At 42.8% G+C, this 16,184-nt stretch overlaps 3 protein-coding genes and 1 long non-coding RNA gene across 4 annotated transcripts in view; 2 read left to right on the top strand and 2 right to left on the bottom strand.

Moving 5' to 3' along the window:
• LOC108091182 overlaps window positions 1-3,838 on the bottom strand; it is a 95,959-nt gene extending 92,121 nt beyond the window's left edge. The window contains 1 exon segment of the mRNA XM_017190254.2: window positions 1,519-3,838. The gene's annotated coding sequence lies outside the window, so the exon portion shown is untranslated.
• Window positions 3,839-6,059: 2,221 nt separating this feature from the next.
• On the bottom strand, window positions 6,060-7,403 carry LOC108091149. The gene is made up of 3 exons (XM_017190184.2): window positions 6,898-7,403; window positions 6,224-6,509; window positions 6,060-6,158 (listed from the first exon to the last, which is right to left on the bottom strand). Exons 1-3 carry the CDS (start codon window positions 7,309-7,311, stop codon window positions 6,148-6,150), a joined length of 711 nt encoding a protein of 236 aa, XP_017045673.1. The 5' UTR covers window positions 7,312-7,403; the 3' UTR covers window positions 6,060-6,147.
• A 425-nt stretch (window positions 7,404-7,828) lies between these two features.
• Window positions 7,829-8,640, top strand: LOC108091158. The gene is made up of 3 exons (XR_001771377.1): window positions 7,829-7,906; window positions 7,986-8,188; window positions 8,244-8,640. It is a non-coding gene; the product is annotated as an uncharacterized LOC108091158 (long non-coding RNA).
• A 196-nt stretch (window positions 8,641-8,836) lies between these two features.
• Window positions 8,837-15,282, top strand: LOC108091249 (aminopeptidase N). Its single transcript, XM_017190363.2, has 6 exons — window positions 8,837-9,474; window positions 9,804-10,083; window positions 10,343-10,741; window positions 11,163-11,888; window positions 14,063-14,559; window positions 14,621-15,282. Exons 1-6 carry the CDS (start codon window positions 8,837-8,839, stop codon window positions 14,874-14,876), a joined length of 2,796 nt encoding a protein of 931 aa, XP_017045852.1. The 3' UTR covers window positions 14,877-15,282.
• The last annotated feature ends 902 nt before the right edge of the window (window positions 15,283-16,184 follow it).

Below are 16,184 nucleotides of genomic sequence, written 5' to 3'. Positions count from 1 at the left end.
AACAAAGCCCGAGTTGTCGATGGTCGATGATGAGGAGGAGGAATGGAGGGGGACTCGCAGGATGGCAGGCAGGATGATGACGCCGACGATGATGATGAGAGAGCGATGACGACAGCAGCCATTCTGGGCGATGGGCAATCATGTTGGTGGGACTGTAGTGGGTGGCTTTTGGACAGGCACCCACTCATCTTTCTTCTGGCTCTTTGTGCATTGTCAGCCCCATTTGGCCATGGAGATGGCGTGGCGTCGAATGCATTTGGCTATGATTCACAACACAAAAGATGCAGCGGCTTGCGGGGAGGGGGTGGGGATAAAAGGCGGTTTGGAGGGAAGGAGGGGGTGGGAGAAAAACTTGTGGGTAGCGGATAAATAGATGTATAAGCGGGTTCTATCTATACAGAGTGCCCACCCCTCTATGTGTCTGGCAATTTGCTAGGCGCTTGCCTCGTTCAAGCTGACAAAACAAGTCCCTGACCCCAAAAAGTAGGCAACAAAAAGCGTTGGCTGCTTTGTCAGCTTCCAGTGAACACTCCCCCCTATTCCTCCAATATCCAATCTCCCATCCCCCCCCTCAATCCAGCCATCCCCCTCGCCGTCCGCACACCCACGGGCTATGCTAATAACCAATATTTTAGAGCCAAGCCGCCGTCTGCCGTTGAAATTGTCGCCGGCAACAAAGGCAACACAAAACACTCGGCGAGCGGAGGGGCGGAAAAAACAAACTTTTCACAGATAGCTGAATCATGCCGCAGACAAAGGATATGTGGGGATGTGCTGCGCAAGGAAGTCGAGGATGGGGCAGACGAGTACAAGGCATTAATTTAACAGGATAATTGAAAATGAATAGTTGCATGTGGCAAGACGTGGCGCTCAAAGCCGAGACAACATCCGGCCATGCGACAAATCAATGCGGAACCAGGAAGGGACCGAAGATAATAATTTAGGGGGAATTTCCCCTGAGCCAAGCGGGCATTTCCCGATTTCCCCAAGCCAACCGACCACTGCACCGATTTAACGAGCAGCTGAGGCTTTAAGGGTTTTATTTATGCCATTGATCGAAATTATTCATGGCTCATTCACGAAAGTTCGGTTCATTATGCGGAGACCATAAAAACTATAGATATTGGACAACTCATTTGCGGGGAAATCGCTTTACGAACGGGGATAAAAAGGTTGCTGCCGTCGTATGCGGAAAATCCTAAAAGGCTAATTAAATTCCTTTCCTCTGGAAAGTATTTTAAATATGCTGATGAAGTAAACAAATTTATTTTGTATCTGGAGGTATAAATATTTGTTTGGTAAAATATTTTGCAATAAAATATACAATATCAAAAACAGGGCAAAATAATTCAAACTTAAACTTACTGTAATGTTGATAACAATAACTTTTAAAGGGTTTATAAAACTTGTAGTAAAAACAAAGTTTTGATACCCTTTTTAATTAATGTGTAAGTCCTCACAGAATAAATTTAAAATTTTCGTTCATAAGTACACACTAAAATATTGAGTATAGCTTACCTTTAGCCACAAGCTCATATGCTTGGTGGTCAATAGAATTGTTGCCTGGGTCTGCGATTTCGATGAGATTATTCGGTTTAGATTTGGGTTGTTGGTTTGTGTGATTCGTGTTTGGATTTTTAGTTTAAAGAGAATTTTACATTAGGAATTGGTGATTAGACACACTTTAGGCTTGGATAAATACTTTAAGATTGGGTTAGGGTTTCGATTTTTATTGCTGTTTGTTTGTTTGTTTGTCTGGTAGCTGTTGTTTCTGTTCAGTTTTGGCTTCTGGCTTGCCAATTCCGAATCCCAGCTCTGGTTCTTGGCCAGTTGGGGATTCGAGTACAACAAATTTGAACTTGGCAAACACAACGAACGAACGAACGAAGTAACGAACGCATCAAACGAACTGGGGAACTACGAGAAACGAGGAACGAAACGGAAATTATGTAACTTTACTGGACTAACGTACAATATGGTATAGTATAGTTTAGTATAGTATAGTACGATTATAGAGAATGTTTGGCTTGTAATTTCTGCGGCGGCTGATCCACCGATCGAACCAATCAACGTCGTCTGCGTTTGTGTGTGTGTGAGTGTGTGTGTGTGTTGCATGTGGCATTCTCAAATGATAAATGGCAAATCGATATAACCAGTAGCTGATGATTCGTTGGGGCATGCAGGTTCTCTAAGAAGCAGGCAAATCGAAAGTGTGTGCAGAAATTCAGGGGGGAGCAGGAGATCGGGAATGGGAAATGGGGAATGAGGAACGGGGTCTTATTTACAATCGGGGCTCCAGCCAATCAGGGGAAGTTTTTCGAGTGCCAACGCACAGGAACCATCTTGAGAACTTCACTTTTCAGATGCTTTTCTCAGTCGGTCTTCCCAATTTCAAAAGAGTTGAGGGGGAAAGTTTGTTTTGTTTGGCAGGCGAAGTTAACGGAGAGTGGGTAAAAGTTCAAGGCATGTTAACTAGACAGAACAAGAAAGACAGAGAGAGAGAGAGCGAGACAGAGTGAGAGTGAGAGAGAGAGAGAGAGGCAGACCGATAGTATGGTTATAGTATAGCTATATATGGAACGTAATAAAAGTGGTTTGAGAATGTGGTTTACTTATTTGTTGTCAAGAGTCTAGATCTAAGTGGCAAACATGGCAAGACAAGTCGGGAGTGGTTTTCGGGTTAGAGCTTTTGGCCCAGAGGTTCTATGGTTTCTAGGGATGCTATATGCACATATTACGGGAACGAACATCTAGTAATGCATTTGGTGGAGCTCACATTTTTTGACTGACGACATTTTGGACAAGTGGACACGGAATCTGGGCTCTGCCTTTCTTTCTTTCTTTGCTTTTTGCTTTTTAGTTTTTACTCTTGTTTTTTATTATTGCGAAGTGGTTCAGGTCGAGGCTGGTAGTTGGTGGTTGTGGTTCTTGGTACTTGGTTCTTGGTTCTTGGTGGTGGTGGTGGTAGTAGTGGTTGTGGTGGAAGTAGTTCTAGTGGTGGTGGGCGGTGGCATTAGCTTTAAACTAGCGGGCGAGCGGTGAGGCGGTGAGCGTGAGGCGGTGGTGGGTGCAACGTTTTTCAGCGGTTCGCAGTTCTCGGTTCTCAGTTCACTTATTGTCTTGGCTCTGCTTATGCAGCTTGATTGTCAGTTTTCATTCGTTTAAGCAACATAAAATGATTGCGAAATCAACACAGGATTCGAAAGGACCTGCTCCTGGGCCCGCTTAACTTCTAGCTCCGTGTTCTTTTTTTTTTTTTGCAGACAACACACAACTTAAAGGAACAACTGTAAGCGAGTGCCAATGACACCGGGAGGGGGAGGAGAGAGGATTTCGGGCGGGGGTGCTGGCACGGTGGTTTGTTGTATGGCTGCGATGACGTCGACGGCAAGTGGTTGAAGTGAAGTTTGGAGGGGAGCGGCAGGGCACGAGAAAAAAAAACAACCCTCCGCTTGACAGGCGCTGCTGACTCAGAGCGAGAAAGCTATAGCCACAGCACTTGCCAGGCAAACAAAAAAATTCTACACCAGAAATTAACCAAAGAAGACAAAATAAACACACACACACACACCGACACAGTCACAGACAGACAGGCTTACAGGACGGCGAGTCGGTAAACGGTTAACGGTTAACTTTAGGACAACTCAAAACAGGAAACGGAGATCGCGCAGAGTTGCAACCGAACAGCTGTAAGCAGCTCGCTTCACATGCAAATAACCAGCAGAGTACTATTCGTATATGTATATGGAGCATCGAGCATCGGGCAATGAGCGTGTGTTTGTGTCTCCTTCTCCTTCTCCTGCTCCTGTTTCCACGCTCATCAAACATACACACACACGCGCGCGCACACTCACACACGCACACTGGGAGCACAAGCACTGGAAAAAAAGTTTGTGACTGGGAGTGGGCAATCGAAGTGCCTGCGTACGCCTTGCGAACTCGTGACTCGTCGGCAGCGCGTTCGAAGAAGGACTAAACAGGACTAAGCCAGGCCAAACAGGACAAGCGACTGAGTGGTGCGAACGGGACGGCAGCGCAGGAGCGGAGAGGCAGTCCCGTTACGCGCCACGCTGTTAACCCAGCATGTTAAACTTAACCCTTGACTGCTGTCACATTTTATCCCATGTTACGACCTACGTAGACCACTATTTGCAAAGGATGTTTGTCCGTCTGTTTAACATCTTTATCTACGTGTACTGTTTAGGTTTACTTTTATTTCGTGTGACTGATGGGAATTTAATGTTGTGTGCCAAGTTCAGTGGTTCCCGGGTGCCAAGTTCAGTGGTTATCCTTGATGACAAGTTTACACTTTCTCTTTAGGCAACAAAATTTAAATTTAAACCTTTGTGACCATGAGTTTTCAAAAGTCGATTGCCTAACTCTATTTTTTGGATAGTAGATACCGATTTAGTACGAAGAATACAAGGATACCAGTTTGTAAAAAGGAATTCATTTCTCCTCGACCTGAGTGTTTTTGAAATAAATTTATTTAAGAAAACCTTTTAGTAGAGTAAATATATTTAATGAGTAAAATAATACATTTCTTGACCTTTTTGCTTGCTCAATTATATTGACTAAAGAAAAGGTGTTAAATACCAAAGTTAACAGAAGTTATGTTAACTTACAGAAGAGTCAACACAGAAAGAACGAGAGAGCGAAATAGAGAGCAAAAGCAAACGAGAGAGAACAAACGAGAGAGAGTGGCGCATGTGACGAGCGCGACAAGTGGCGGTCAATTCAAATTGGATTTTGATTCGAGCCTGGCAATGTCAATCGAAGGCAAAACAGCAATTGAAAATATTGACGTTTTGTTTGGATAGCCACACATTAACTGGCATCGACTTTTCGTGATATTTTCAATTATTCCCATCGAATAAACAAACAATATTAAATTTCATACTCTCCTCCCTTAACAGTCTACTGGAAAACATGTGACTATCAAGGGAAATTCGTTTTTCAGACTGGCAATGTTGTGCGGAGCGGACTTTTTGTCTGCAATATTTTGACATTTCGAAGGGCAAAAGAGCGATTGGGCGATTGCGATGGCAAGAGGGGTAAAATAATAATAAAATTTATAAATTGTGAGAGCCGTTTGTGCCTCGCTCGCTCTCTCCGCTCTTGGAAAAATGCGATTGCCAAAGACATGTTGCTACAATCGGTGGCTGTGTGCGTGTATGCTAAATTGTGGAGCATACTTAAGGGCGGACGCACTCGATTAATTAGCAAATTGAAGCTTCCCGACTTCGGCAGTTGGTCAAAGGCAATCGGAGTGGAAATCAGCGCAACTAGCAACTGTCAACTGTCAATAGGACGAGCACTTTACATAATAAGTACTCTCCCAGTCACAAACACACAGGAAATCAGGCACACACATACACACTCAAGCAAAGAAACACGTACTAACACGCTGGCAAATCGGGCGAACACGCGCGCGTTTATGGGCCGCAGACTTTTGGGGGAAATTAAATTTTAGTCCCCAATTGCAAAAAAAAAAAAAAAAGAAAAACATATATTTCAATTTAATTTCTAGCTTTTGCCACACTCGCGTAATATGCACGAATTTGCACACGGGCCTTGTTTATGATCGTATCTGAATTTATGCCTTTTTGGCGTGTTTGGGTGCGCACCGTATGGGGTAAACGAAGGGCTCCAAAGTCAGCGAACACACTGAAACTGAGCACACTCTGAAGTCATGGCTTTGACATTTGCAACGTGTTAACTTCGCGGGCAAGAGCATAACAGTCTAACACGGGAGAGACTCGGTGAACGAGAGAGAGGAATGCAGAGATTTCCTTGCGCAGGCGCACGAATTGGAATCGACATTGGGAATTCAACCCCTACGAACTGCTCAGCTGGTTGCAAGGGTGCAAATTGAAAGCTCCCTTTGTGGCCAACAGGAGGCGCCAGGCAAGCTTTTCCGAATTATGTTTTAAAGCTTTGCAGGATCTCTACAAAGCTCAGGTAAGCTCAGAGCACCACTATCGTTTTAAACCATCACCCATGGTTTGATTTTACATTTCTTATAACTTAATAAAATTATATGTTGCATTATTGAAATATATAATTTCATTCATTTTTATTAAGCTTTTGTTTTTTTTCGATTAAACCAGTCATTATTTATGATATGAGCACTCAAACAAAAAGCAACTATATTATTCCTGAAACGAGATAAATATAATATTAGGACGAGACTCTTATTAATGCAAGAGTCCTTAAAACTCACCCTGCAACGTGGCCAACTGCTCGGTGGTCATAACAACTGGTGTTAACAACTCGCTGTTGGGAGCTATTAAACTGGGATCGGCAATGGGGCCCATGTAGCATTTGCGCATCTTCAGGTACTGCATCCAGATATTCAGCCCATCTTCAGAAGGGTCCATGGGGGAGATATCCATCCCACCGGAGTTGCGGACATTAAGGTCTATATTGTTATCGTTAACGAACAGCTGGCGAGTGAGGTGGAAATAGCTGTTGTTGATATATATGTTCGGCTGGGCGGGCTTTTGCTCCTGAAAAAAATAAAGCAGATGTTTTGAAAGAAACTAAAACTATAAACTATGAACAGCAAGCGGAATGTATCGAAAGATTTCCCAATTCAACTTAATTCATTTAAGCAATGTCTTATGACTTATTATGACATTAAAGCCGTTTAAAAACTACAACTATCGAACGATTTGATAAGAGTTTCTTGAAATATTTAGTTGGACCCACATTTTATAATAAAATTAAGCTCTGACAGTTCCTCATAAAAAATAAAATATTAATTGAATGTGTACAAAACATGGTAAATGAATTAAAAGTGTAGCTATTGTAACCATTTAACCCGTAAATTTAAAACTGAAACTTAAGCTTTCTTGCTGTTTAACGAAAATACCATTTTTGCTCTTCTGAACGTACCTTTTCCTTAAACACGGATCGCATTAGGTTCCTGCTGATCAGGTGGATGTTGCAGTCACGCAGCTCCTTGATCATGCGCTCCAGGCCGAGATTCTTTTCAGTGAGCTCCTGCACCTCGCCGTCCAACTGGCGCTTGTACTCCTCCTGCAGCTGCAGGGTATCCTCCCACTCGCGATTGATGGAGCGAACGTCGCCGCTGTGATTGAGGGCCAGAGCCACAAAGCGCTGGCTCAAATACCGCTCAGATAACTCGGTCAACTTGAACAGGGCGTAGAGGAGCACTAAGGTGACCATGAAGTCGGTGTAGACGTCAAATGGGTTGCTGCAGTTCTCGTCAGCGTCCTTCTCCTGGCCCAAAAGCTCCATCTTCGCGGGTTCATCCCACTCCATGTTTTTTAGGGTATAGTTTTCCATTTTTAAATTGCCTGTGTTTAGAGAGTTTGAAAGTGGCAGTGACGGGGGAATCACTATTGAATTTTAACCAATGAAAGTCATTGCGGAACACTTTTATCACAGCCTGCTCCGCCTGGGGTTTTCTTTTTACAGGCCAAAGGAAACTAGATTAAATATGTTTTATATACATTTGTGTTTTTTCTTAAAATTTATTTGCACTGCGTAAATTTTTTAATTGCTTATTCAAGCTAAGAAGCCCACTTACGAAAATACATTAAAGTATTATAGAAATTTGTTATCGAGCATGACATTTTTAAGACTTCGCCTTCACTAACTAATTAAGTGTTATTAAATGTAGGTATTATTATATTAATAATACAAATATTTTTATAATATATTAATCACTGAGAAAAAGTGAAATTTTGCTACAATTTTAGTTTTCATGTTTTGAAACCTTTTTATGAAACTACGTAGGCGAGGATTCCAAGTGAAAACTAAGTAGGCGTGGATATATTCATTCACCTTTTTTGGAGCTTTGGTTTTCAGTTACAGCCGAGCTGCGAAGCAGTTACAACCAAAAAATATACAAAAAAAATACCTGAACCTACAATAACTGGTAAGACTGAAAAAAGTTGAATAACATGAGCAAATAACTTTCATCGATTACAAATTTATATATTGGTTCGGGTCTTTAGAGAGTTTGCAATTGGGTTGAAACAAAGCAGAACAACATGCAAATGAAAGCAAGTTTTGTTCCCCAGGGAGAAGAATGACGGTTCTCATCGCGGGGGAACATTATCTGTTCGATTTGTTTATTATGTTGCCTAGTATCAATCTCATTTCCGCATACTCCTCCCAGAGGACTTGGAGACTTCGGGACATTTCGAAAACGGCAATGGTTAGAAGAAAGTGAAATACATAAAGCAAACCTTTTAAAACTAGAATCCCCTTAGCTCAACTCGATGACACTTTATTGGACCAAAAGCAATACTGAAGTATTGAATAATTATTTTCTATTAATTCTCGACTGCTTTCGTCTATGTACAGAACAATGAGCTCATTTTCGCATAAAGCGGAAACGGCCTTTTTGTCGTGCCCTTGACCATGGTTCCAAAATTGTTCCATCAATTACACTCCATTTGTGGATTCTATCACAGTTCTTTCCAGAAGTTCAAAGACGGAGCAAACCGATTTTCCAGGAACGATCAACAGTAAAGGAGCAAATAAATGAGCACTTAATCAGAAAATAATGAAGGGCAAACACCTTCACACTTTTGCAAAGGAAATAAATTTATAAATTTGAACTTATAGAACTGTTTGCTAAATAAAGTCTTAAAAAAAACTGGTTAATTGTTTGCATGAAGTATATTTTACCGCAACTTCATTATAGCTTTGCAATTGTTTAATAATAACTTAACTGATGTCTTACTGCTTCTGTGTTCTCTGAGCGAATTCTTGTCACGCTCTCCAATGAGATCACGTGTGTCGAATGACGGGCACCGCAGCGATTTGTTTTGTTTCCAATTTGCCACTTCAGGGGGCAATAATGGCGAGGTCAGACTGGCACTTGGTTCTGTTGCAGCTGTGTCTGCTGGGAGCACCTGGCCGACCGGCGGTTGTCCAAGAGGTGAACCTCAAGCAGCGGAGTCGGGCGGGTTCCTCCCTGGAGGTTCAACCCCTGCACTACAACCTCAGTCTGCTGACCGAGGTGGAGGAGGCCGATCTGGGGGGAACCATTCGCGGCGTGGTCACCATTCGGGTTAAGGTGTGGCGCGAGACCCGCACCATTGTGCTCAGCTCAAAGGGCCTGAAGTTGGGCGCCAAAGTGTGGCTAATCCGGGTGAACACCGGCGGAAGGGTGACGGTGCGCAAGATCTGGCATGTGGTGCGCCTCAACCGACTCCACATCGTCTTCAACAGCCTCCTTTGGCTGGGCGAGGAGTACAATCTGACCCTCGAGTTCAGTCGGAAGCTGACCAGAACCACTGGTTACTTCGTGGGCAGCTACCTAGATGCCTCCCAGCGTCCGGAGTGGGTGTCGTTCACCCAGCTGTCGCCCAACCTGGCCAACACCGTCTTTCCCTGCTTCGAGGACCCCGGCCTCACCAGCCTCTTCGTCCTCAACTTGGCGCATCCGCGGAGCATGAAGGCCGTGAGCATCATGCGCGTGGAAAGGACTTCCGAGTGAGTATCATAGCATCTTATTCAACACAGAAATCTCATTCGACTAAATCCAACTTGAGTTGGTTGTTCACACACTCACTCCATAAACATTTCTGTAGGAAAAAAGGCAATTTGCATGCCCATTAATTGTGCAGAATTATTTAATTGTTCGATCAGATTGATTATAAACCATTTCGCCACTAAACGATTTAAATTTCTAAAGCGCTTTGACCGATTTGTATTACTTTATGATACAATTCAGATGCAAAATATTTACCTAACAAAGATTTGTATGCTAAATGTGACACACTTGTTATTTGATTAATGTATTATCACCATTTTCTTGGCAGCCATGAAAGGGATGACTACATGTGGACCAGCTTCTACCAGACCCCGCCGATGTCCGTCCAGAAGCTGGCCTTCTCCATCAATCGCTTCACTGAGCGGAGCTCTCCGCGAATACCAAACTGTCCGGAGCTGACGACCTGGATGCGACCAGAGGTTGCGGATCAGGGGCAGTACGCCATCCGCATCGCGCCCGGGATAATCGTCTACTTTATAGGTCTGTTCGGCAAGCCCTATCCCTCGGATAAGATCGACCAGCTGATTCTACCGGACAGCGCTTACAAGGTAACCAGTCCGGTTTCTTATTTATTTTGCGGGGAAGGTTCACAGAAATCTCTGGAGATTTGAAATCTATCAACAGTTGTTTAAAAAAATATATAAATCTTTTGATTCTTCCCAACAAATATTATACCACAACTTAAGCCCTTCTGTTGAGAGGTTCTAAAGTTCTGGAGAATCAGTGTCACTCCTCTATAAACTAAGTTTTCAGGAGCACACCACTAAGGTAACTTCTTTGTTATTTCCTATGCCATATTTATCTAAGAGCCACGAGCACGTGGGATTGGTTAGCTACCCGGAGGCAACGTTCCTCTACAGCGAGAAGGACTCAACGGCGAAGGCCAAACAGGATGTGGCCAGCCATCTGGCCCACGAGTTCGCCCACCACTGGTTCTCGGACCTGGAGACCCCGGACCTCCGCTGGCTGCACTACGGCCTGTCCAACTACCTGGCCGGATTCGCTGTGGACAAAGTGGAGCCCGATTGGCGGCTCCATGAGCTGTCCATGCTGCAGCAGGCGTTCGCCGTCCTCGAACAGGACTCCATGGCCAACGCCCAACCAGTGAGCTTCGCCAGCGGTTCACAGTCCTCCTCAATTGGTGTTCAGGCCTACCACAAGTCCGCCCTACTCTTCCGGATGCTTCACTCGCTCATCGGCACTCAGGTTGGTAATAATCTAGCATTTCTTTCACAAATGAGAGAACAATTTTTAGAGGTTTGAGAACACCAATATTGGTGCTTAAAAGTATGCTACATCATTTTTAAAGTAATCATACGCACAGTTGCTGAAGAGACGTTCATAGTTTCATTATCAGATTGACCCAAACCCTATCAACATTTTATGGGTACCTCCAGTAAATTAAAGAACACTAAGCAATTGGGTTCCAATAAAGTTCCGGTTTTAACGGTTTAAAAGGAACTATAATTTTGATTACAATCTGAAGGTCTGTACAGATCCGCTTTTTAATTACACATTATATGAAGGTTTATTATTGGCGACAAATCGAAAAGCACTTTTGCTAGCAACTATTCAGTACTCGATTAGATTACAATGATGTCTTACCTCCAAATAAATTCTTATCCAGGTGTTTGTGGCCTCGATGCGTCTCTACTTCCGCCGCGTCCAGAAGGGAGCCTCGAACCAGTCGCTCCTGTGGAAGACGTTTCAGGAGGAGGCCGACCGCCAGATGAGCCTGCGCCAGGACGTCCTAGTCAGCCAGCTGATGGACTCGTGGACGATGCAGCCGGGCTATCCGCTGATCCAGGTGGTGCGCAACTACGAGGAGCAACTGGTGACCGTCACCCAGGAGCGATTTCTGCGCAATCCGAGCCTCGCCAACGGAAGGCGATCGCCGAACCTCCGGCACTGCTGGTATGTACCGCTCACCTTTACCTCGGCGGGACGCGGCAGCTTCGTGTCCACGCTGCCCAGCGAGTGGCTCACCTGCCGCCCCAACCAGCCCCCCCGCCCACTGCTCCTCAAGGAGGTGGCCAAACCGGACGAGTGGGTGGTCTTCAACCTGCGCAGGACAACGCCCTGCCGCATCAACTACGACGAGCGCAACTGGCAGCTGATCAGCGAGGCACTCGCCGGCGAGAATCCCAACAGCATCGATCGATTCACGCGTGCCCAGCTGATCGGTGACATGCTCAGCCTGGCCAACGCCGGGGTCGTGACCTATGACCTCGCCCTGGACTTCCTGCGTCACCTGCACCGCGAGGACGAGTACATCGTGTGGAAGGCGGTGGCCCGGCATCTCGAGTGGCTCTACCACACGCTGAACAACACACCTATATTCTCCGTTTATAAGGTGAGGCGATAGGGGAACATAGGGGTGCTTCGCAGGAAAAAATTATAAGAATTAATCTATTTTTTATGAAAACATAACAGTAACAGTTTACTGGTTTAAAGTAGAATCAATTTCCGTTTAAGGTATGTTGTTTACCTTTTATACGAATTTTACATATTTTTAGATTTTATACAAATAATTGCAGACCCATTCATTATTTTAAGTTTAAAAAATTAACATCAATTAGCTTGACTTATCAAAAAGATACATACCTGTACAACTTTCTATACCAGTTTTTAAAATATCTTAACGGATTGACAAGAGGTTCTCCGAACTAAAATTAATATTTTTGTATTTACTTTAATCTTTTCACCAAAGCAAGGGTTTCAAGAAAGCTTTATGAATGTAAATCAGGTCGTTAAGTCCCTAGAAAAATAAAAGCTCTCAAAGAAAATTATTAAAACTAAATGTGAGATAGGTGGCGCTAAACAGCCGTTTGAAGACATCTAATCTCATTTTAATGCTAAACTGAAATAAGATTCAGGTTAAACACACCTGACTTAAAAAAATAACAATAGAAATAAAAGAAAACAAGAAAGGAAGCTAGCTTCGGAAAGCCGAAGCTTATATACCCTTGCAGTCATCAAATCTTTCGAACAGAATACACAAAGGCTAAAGAATATCGAAGCTACGACGACTTTTCTATCAGTTTTCCATATTTTGACTATTGTTCATATGGCAGCTGTATGATATAGTTGTCCGATTTTGATGAATTTTTTTTTATAAATCAAGGCTAGTTTAAAAACTTGATACTCAAAAAATCATGCTCGTGGGATAAAAAACAACGATGCTATCAATTTATTTCCATTAATTCTATATATATTTTTCGATCTCTCCTATGGCAGCTATATGATAGAGTTATCCGATTTTGTTCAAATTTAATACGAAATTCAATAACACTTAGAAAGCGCCATCTTGAAGAAATTAAGTCGATCTGATCAAAAACAACGGCGTGAAAATTTTTTATTTCATTCTCTCGTATAGGAGCTATCCGATATAGTCGGCCGATCCGGCCCGTTCCGACTTATATACTGCGTGCAATAACTACACACCTTTTGGGAAAGTTTCAGCAAGATAGCTTTAAAACTGAGAGACTAGTTTGCGCGGAAACGGACAGACGGACAGACGGACAGATGGACAGACGGACAGACGGACAGACGGACATACGTACATACATATTTCGATTCAGATGGTGATGCTGATCAAGAATATATATACTTTATGGGGTCTGAGGTGTCTCCTTCACTGCGTTGCAAACTTCTGACTGAAATTATAATACCCTTTTGCTCTGCAAGGGTATAAAGATCACTTTAAATTGTTTCGAAAATTATACAAGAGAAGGATAATTCTAGCAGCGGTTAAAAATTGCTTAAAGCTTTAGATCAGGGGTGCTCAACGCCTATGCACCGAGTGCACTTTTGTTTTTGTAGAGCTCTGTGCTTATGGGTAGTGCGCCCATAAGCACCGTGCATATGGGCTTCGATTTGCATGCGAAACAAAAACAATTTTGCTTGTTTCTTCATTACATCTCTGTCCGTCGTCACGCTTATCTGATCGCAATGTATTTTGTTTTTGTTTTTTCCTCGAGCACATGCACTGAAACTTATCTTTCTGTCTGCGTTGGCTTTTGATTTATTTCGGGGTTGACCATCGTAAGTGTTATGTTAAATTTTTTGGCGGATCAAAATGAGTGATGAATTAGAGAGCAGTTTTTTTTAGCATAAACTTTAAATGCGAAGTACAATGCTTAATATGCTTCGTAGTTCTGGAGGTAAACACCAAATACATTCTCTATAGGCATTTTTCTCTCAGTGCACAGCTGCACCCCAACACAAACGCGCCGCTACATATGTACACGTTTTCTTGTGGATGTGTTAGTAAACGCACTGCCATAAGACGATCTTGAGCACCCCTGCTTTAGATGATGGTATATTAAGCCGATTAGAATGAATTATAAAATTATTCTGATTATACATAAGAGTAACTAACAGATTTGTCTTTTTCGGTTCAGGATAATTCTTTGGTTATATACGTCCCCTCAGCTATCTTTGCATACACTTCATACACTCAAAGTGCCCAAATTAGTTTTTTTAGATTTGAATATTAAATCTGTGATTAAACCTTTGGTTTTGCAGAGTTTCATGAGAGGCATCCTGCAGCCGAAGTTCAAGGAGCTGTTCATGCCGAAGGACAACTCCGACGCAAAAGGAAACACAACGACTTTAAAGGGAATTGTCCTTCAACTGGCCTGCCAAATGGACCTCGGACTCTGTGCGAACCTGGCCCTCAAGGAGTTCGGAGGCATAAACCTGGGCAGCAACCGCATTCCGGTGGACCAGCGCGGGACCATCTACTGCACCGCCATTCGACTGGGAACCGAGGCCGATTGGACCTTACTTCGGACACTGTACAAGCGATCGAATGTCATCGAGGAGCGGAGAATGATCCTCAGTGCGCTGGCCTGCAGTCGGGAATCCTGGGCACTGGACAAGTTGCTCGGCCTGGCTTTCCGCAGTCGCTTCATGCCCAAGGCTGATGTACTGCTGATCTTTAAGGCAGTGTCCCAGAATTCTCTGGGTCTTGTCCTGGCCAAAAGATACCTGATGGATAACATCAAGGCCATTATTAAATTGTAAGCACTCTTTAGTTGAGTTTTAGCTCCTAGTTGGTAAAAACAATTTGATTCTTTGCAGGTACGGCAACAGCACCAACGAGCTGGCCCAGTTCATCAATGTCCTCATGGAGGAGATCACCACGGAGGCAGAGCTCGAGGTTTTGCGAAAGTTCATCAAAGAGGAGCTGAAGGATCTGCCGGGCATTGAGGTCACATCTCGACGAATGCTGGATTTGGGCAACGAGAACGTGGCCTGGCACAAACATCACTACCTCCGAGTGGTTTCTGCTGTCTGTAATATCACCGGGTCCATGGAACCCCAGTGCCTCTACTAGAAGAGCCATCTTAATATACTAAATCGAAGTTGTATTCTACCAAAAACCTCAAATGAGCGTATTTGAGGTGTATTACAACAAGAAAGCTGACTTTGGGGAACCGAAACCCTTGCTGTTAGAATTAAGTCTATACAACAACTACTCTCATCAAAAATCTATGGTTACAAAGTTTTTTTTATTGTTAGTTCGATCCTTTAAACACCACCAATAAGGTGTACTGTATTGTAAGTCCCAAGGCATACAAATTTTCCAAGCTACAGCAGCTAAATGATAAGTCAAAATAAGAGTAAATTATCTATTCTTTTAACTTTCCTTTTGTTCCTATTAAAGTTATATGATATAGCCTTCCAAGTATTATTTTAACAATCAACTCTGCAATATTCAAGGGGGCTCTAATAAAATTAAAAAAAAATAATAATTTTGAAAATTTGAAAAAGCTGGAATGCAACTTTTTTTATTCCAAAAACAGGAAAGTTGAATTCCTGTTGAAAAAAAATGTTTGCAAAAATTTCATGGGGGATTTCCAAAACCAAGAAAAATTATTTTCAAAATCTTAAGGAAAAATGATTCCCGATGTTGCCCAAACCACTAACGCACCCCTCGGAGTCAACATTTCACTTGCCCAGATAAAGTTATCACCGATCTATTGTAGAACGTACTAGTACAGGGCTAAGGTAGCACCACTTTCAACACTCTTCCGAAGCCGAAAAACCCAAACGAAAAAGCACGAAAGCTTCGGTTTGGTGAGAAGACGACGTTCGAGGTGCTGACGCAGCAACCTAAAAGCGGGACGAAGCGACGATCCGGATAGGAGTGAGATTAGTGATAACCCCTCTTATCGGGAGCAGTGAAGCCCAGGAACCTTGCTGGCGAAATACTGGGCATTTGAAATAAAACCGAATGCAATGATTTTGTTTAGTTTTTCATTTATTTTGTAACGTTTTCGTTTAATTGCTATTTAACTTAGAATTCGCCATAATCTAAATGGTTTTTACTTCACTTTAATTTACTATATAAAAATACGCACAAAACTATTGCAATGGAAGCATAAATAGGCATGTTTCAGCATTAACAAAATTCATGTACAGTTGTGTTGATTTCTAGTTGGTTTTGTCTTTTTCGTTGTTTTTTTTTTCAATTTTTTTGTTTGTTGTTTCCAAGGCGGATATCTATAAAATATTATGGTATATGGTTATATAAATAACGAACAAAGTATATTTAAATAGTGTTTATTTCAACTGGCATTACATTTCTTGTTCTTCTTTGTTTATCGATCATTCAAGAGTAGTCTCAAATTATCGTTCACCA

The sequence above is a fragment of the Drosophila ficusphila genome, unplaced genomic scaffold (genome assembly GCF_018152265.1).
Source record: "Drosophila ficusphila isolate 14025-0441.05 unplaced genomic scaffold, ASM1815226v1 contig_197, whole genome shotgun sequence".
Lineage (NCBI taxonomy): Eukaryota > Metazoa > Arthropoda > Insecta > Diptera > Drosophilidae > Drosophila > Drosophila ficusphila.
Note: the sequence above shows the minus strand (reverse complement) of the source record. Positions and strands in the feature narration are given on the sequence as shown.

What these genes read in the sequence shown, in the direction of transcription:
- LOC108091149 (XM_017190184.2), bottom strand. Translation starts at nt 7,311, where the DNA reads ATGGAAAACTATACCCTAAAAAACATGGAGTGGGATGAACCCGCGAAG. An exon ending in GATCCGTGTTTAAGGAAAAG is followed by an intron (nt 6,510 to 6,897) that starts GTACGTTCAGAA and finishes TATTTTTTTCAG; the next exon opens with GAGCAAAAGCCCGCCCAGCC.
- LOC108091249 (XM_017190363.2), top strand. Translation starts at nt 8,837, where the DNA reads ATGGCGAGGTCAGACTGGCACTTGGTTCTGTTGCAGCTGTGTCTGCTG. An exon ending in CGCGTGGAAAGGACTTCCGA is followed by an intron (nt 9,475 to 9,803) that starts GTGAGTATCATA and finishes TTTTCTTGGCAG; the next exon opens with CCATGAAAGGGATGACTACA. An exon ending in TACCGGACAGCGCTTACAAG is followed by an intron (nt 10,084 to 10,342) that starts GTAACCAGTCCG and finishes TATTTATCTAAG; the next exon opens with AGCCACGAGCACGTGGGATT.